This window comes from Apium graveolens, chromosome 4 (assembly GCF_009905375.1).
Source record: "Apium graveolens cultivar Ventura chromosome 4, ASM990537v1, whole genome shotgun sequence".
Taxonomy (NCBI): domain Eukaryota; kingdom Viridiplantae; phylum Streptophyta; class Magnoliopsida; order Apiales; family Apiaceae; genus Apium; species Apium graveolens.
In genome coordinates this window covers 17,992,726-17,997,228 of record NC_133650.1, presented here as the reverse complement: position 1 = coordinate 17,997,228, position 4,503 = coordinate 17,992,726, and the positions used below count along the sequence as shown (strand labels likewise).

Sequence of the window (4,503 nt, the reverse complement as noted above, 5' to 3'; positions counted from 1 at the left end):
CTTTCAATTGTTACCCTAGTCTTGCAAGCGAGGAAAGTGACCCAGATTCATCTGAGAGAACGCAGATCCGGTTAGAGATGGTTAGAAAGGCCTCCTCTTCAACATAGATTATTTCAAAGTTCTGGTTTAAGAGGCTTCCAGAGAATTCGGTCCCCTTCACCTCTGAGGGCTATTGGACCGACGTGAAATACCATTTTGTAGTCAAGCCTACGGATATTGAAAATGACGTTTATTATGGGAGGGTTAGGTATGATAGACAACCCAATGGCCACCCCGGGGTTTACAACCAGGAGGCTCTTGAGAGGGTTTTCTCCGAGTTCCCCATTAGCCGGGATTACTACCAGTTAAAAGATCTTTATGCAGAGGCGGATCTGGCTGAGATGGACGAGGCTGGCCGGGCTGCGTTCCAAATGACCCCAGATATCCAGTGGAGGTGGCCGGAACCAGAAGAAAGGATCTATCACCGCCCGGAAGATGGTTTTGTCCCGGTATGGATGGAGCACCTTAGATCCGGGTGGAGCCCCCGTTGCCACATTTTTGTAAAGCATCTCTGCAAACATGTCTATAAGATATCCCCGATGCAGATCACCCCCAACGGGATTAAGTCCATGACCTGGTTCATAGCCTGTTGTAATAAAGCCGGATTCTTGCCCACCTTGAAACTCTTCCACCAGATTTTCTATCTGTCCAAGTCGAGCCAGAAGCCTTTTATGAGTTTAGGTTTCGGGCTTCAGAGTGTGGGTATGGCCCGGGTAGAGCCAAGCCTATAATGCACCAGACTTCCTTGAAGTTTTGGAATGGGGAAATCATAATGTTGAAGGGTTATGGCCTGGCCAACTGGCCCTATTTCATGATGGAGGGTATTCAGACCAAATTTGCTACTGCTGTTCTGGAGGGTCAGGCCTTGAACCAAATGAGAGCATTTTGTGACTCTCTCGGATTCCATCCTACCCGGGATACCTTCATGAATCATAAATTACTCTTCAAACTCGGTTGTAAGTTTTTTAAGCATATATATCCGGGTCCTTTTCTTTTAGAATTTATCTGGTTTTGCTGCTTGCTTGATCTGGATTATGTGTTTCTTTTAGTTTTACCTTCTTGGTTGCTTGATCCGGATCATTTGCTCCGGTTGTTGATCCGGATCCTCGTCTTATTTGCCTTTGACTTGTAGTTTAATATCTTGCTGGCTCTTGATTCGGATCATGGTTCCATTTTTATTGACTGTAGTTTATTTATATGCTCATGATCCGGATTATTTGCTCCGTTAGTTTTTCCGGATCCTGACCCTACTTACATTCGACTTGTAATTTATTTACAGAACATGCTGGCCCTTGATCCGGATCTCCTGCTTCATTTCTTGATCCCGATCCCAGTCCTATTTGCTTTTGAATTGTGCCTCTTTAGTAGAATTTGTTTTATCCCGGTCCGGATCCTTTATTGTGCATTTTTGTGGTGCCCTCCATTACCCGGGTCAGAAGTTTGGGGTCCACAACACAAACACAATATATCAACCTGTATATGAAATATTAATTGCAATGACCCTGCTCTATATAAGCATGGATCACAACAGGTTAAAGTATGAAATGGTGTGAAATAAATTGGGCAACACTTCTCTCCTTAATTTCAATAAATGAAATTAACTAACTCTACAAGAAAAATTTTGCAGAGCTTTAATGGTGTTTTTGCTGAGAAGTGTTGTTTTTCAAATCTGCTGCAAATTTGGTTTTGTAGTGGTAGAATTGTAGGAGAGATAAAGAATTACGTGGCTATTTTCAGTCCTTTCATTTTTTAGTACCAGGAATATAGTGTGGCGATCAGGACATAAACCAACAATATGTACACAATTAATTCTTTATGGCGATCAAGAACACGTGCAAGAGGAGAGAACACGTTTATGGCAATCTGTGCTTTTCTCTTCTATTGCGATAACAACAATTACTGCCGCCGCCTTTTCCCTTTGACACTCATTCGCTTATGGCGACCTGATGAAGTACTTGGTTTCTTCCTTTATTAGTTTTTGATTGAATAAACAGAATAAGCACAACATGCACTGCTCTATGGCGATAGAAACTGAAATACATGTTCATTTGTTTTACTGAACAAGCACATGCAGGTACAGGGAATTCTTTATGCAGGAAAATGACGGGACGCGCCAGGAGGGATTGTCTTGCACGCGCGACAAGTAACAGAAGATGGACGCAGGTTGTGCGCGCACGCGCGTGTCAAATATGCTAGAAAAACAAACAATTTAATCTGCCAGTTCTTTTCTTTTGTTTGTGTCATGCGGGCCCGCGGTTTGTTTGACTACCGAACTCAGTTGTTCATTTGAATTTACAAAATGAATCACACAAACAGAACCTGCTAATTGATTAAAAGACACTTGGGGCTGTTACTTTGCTGCTCTTCCTTTTTTTTTCTTTTATACACTATTGTTGCCAACTCTTTTTGTTTACTTCTTTGCAACTACAGTAAAACCTCTGTAAATTAATACTCGATTAATTAATAATCTCTCTAAATTAATAATTTTGTCCGGTCCCGACTTGGGCCAGTTCAAAAAATGATCAATTTCGATAAGATAATAAGATAATAATTTTTTTGAAAACCCTGTATAAAAATATGGTCCCAATAAAACTATAAATTAATAATTCCCTTATATTCATAAAAATATAGCTATTACATCTTTGTAAAATATGATTCAATTGTAGTTTGCTTTTTCATATAATTTAAATCAACATGAAGCTCATCCCTAATCTTCCTTATTGCATCCAAAAGCTCGGGTGTGGTGCTTTCATGTTGCATCAAAAAGTTATTAAGCATTTTTGATGCCTTGAGTGCTTCTTTACGTGTAACCGGCTCCAACGGTGTTGTATCGTCTTCAAGATCATCTTCAACACTATTTTCAAGGATGGTGTTTGCAATCTCTTCTATACTCTGGACCTCGGAACATGATTCATTTTCACCCGGATAATCTAAGAAGTTATTAACATCCATTTTATTACGATAACCTAGATCCTTAATCATCACCTCAAGTTCATGAATGTATTCTTCCGGAGTTATATGTTCATTTAAATTGCTCGAAACTTCATCTATGGAACGAATTTTGCAATGTTGAAAGCACCTTGCTATTGACTCTTGTTTTACATTTGTCGTCCACGTCGCGACTGCATAATTGATAGCATCCAAAACATTAATCTTTCCTGGATCAGATTGTCCCAACTCATAACCTTCTAATAACCCACGATAAAATCTCCTGCGATAGTGCATCTTGAAAGCTCTTATAATTCCTGCATCACAAGGTTGGATTTTTGATGTCATGTTAGGTGGCAAGAAGTACAACTCAACATTTTGTAGTCCTTCAATATTTTTTGGATGTGCTGGACAGTTATCTACCATAAACAAAATTCTTCTGCCTTGCATTTGGCTATCAAACCAACGAATGTATTCATCAAAAAGTACACTAGTCATCCAAGCTCTTTTGTTTGCACGATAATGACAATTCAAGCTGTCCATGTTAACATTCTTGAAGCACCGTGGCTTTGCATACTTTCCAATAATCCATAAAGGAATTTTTTCAGAGCCATCTTCATTGCAACATATAACAACCGTGAGCCTTTCTTTGTCTTGTTTTCTTCCTTCAAGTTGTTTCGTAGCAAGAGAGTGATCAGCTTGTAACCTGTAAAACAAACCAGTTTCGTCCATGTTAAAAACATCTTTCATAGGGAACTGGTTTATTTTTTCCCTTATAGACTCCAGTTTCTTCTCCATGTCCTGTACATCAACATAACCACTTTCTCCAAAGTGACGAAATGACTTAATACCATGTCTTAACTTGAATTTCTCAAGCCAACCTTGAGAAAAAGTGTGCTCCTGATCTTGTTGAGGGTATAAAATTTTCATGGTCTCTTTTGCCTTCTCTAAAATTAGCTCTCCTGTCATATTAACACGATCTTGGTACTGGAGAAACCATTCATAGAGAACCTTCTCCATATCTGGATATTTTGCTGTTTTATGTCGCTTAATATCTTTTCTTTTCTCCAAGTAATTAGCTGCAAGATAGTCTGCTGACCTTTTCAGTGTATTTGATATTGTACCTTGACTAACTTTTAGATGAAACTTATTCTCGAGCCACAACTGGAGATCTTTTTGAGTGCATGGTGAATTTTCTCTTTTATATTCACATAATGCTTTTCTTGCTTCATCCGTTATTGTTGATTTTGTGACACCTTTTAGATGAGAAGCCATTGTTTTGTTTGTATAATTTTTCCCCCAATCTAGTATATATAGTATATATAATATATTTTATGACTACACATACATTGAATACTTTCTATGTAAAATACAATGAATTAAATTAATTCATGTACTTTGAATTTTCCTAATATACATTAAATATTTTCTATGTAAAATACAATGAATTTAACTTATACACTACATGAACTTTGAATCTAATATATTGTACATTACATTGACTTTCTAAATTCATATACATTGAATTAATTGAAT

General features: G+C 38.1%; 1 protein-coding gene across 1 annotated transcript; it reads right to left on the bottom strand.

Moving 5' to 3' along the window:
- Positions 1-2,526: 2,526 nt before the first annotated feature.
- On the bottom strand, positions 2,527-4,242 carry LOC141716690 (ARS-binding protein 1-like). The gene is made up of 2 exons (XM_074518889.1): positions 3,204-4,242; positions 2,527-3,059 (listed from the first exon to the last, which is right to left on the bottom strand). The coding sequence occupies exons 1-2, from the start codon at positions 4,240-4,242 to the stop codon at positions 2,674-2,676; spliced, it is 1,425 nt and encodes a 474-aa protein (XP_074374990.1). The 3' UTR covers positions 2,527-2,673.
- Between the last annotated feature and the right edge of the window lie 261 nt (positions 4,243-4,503).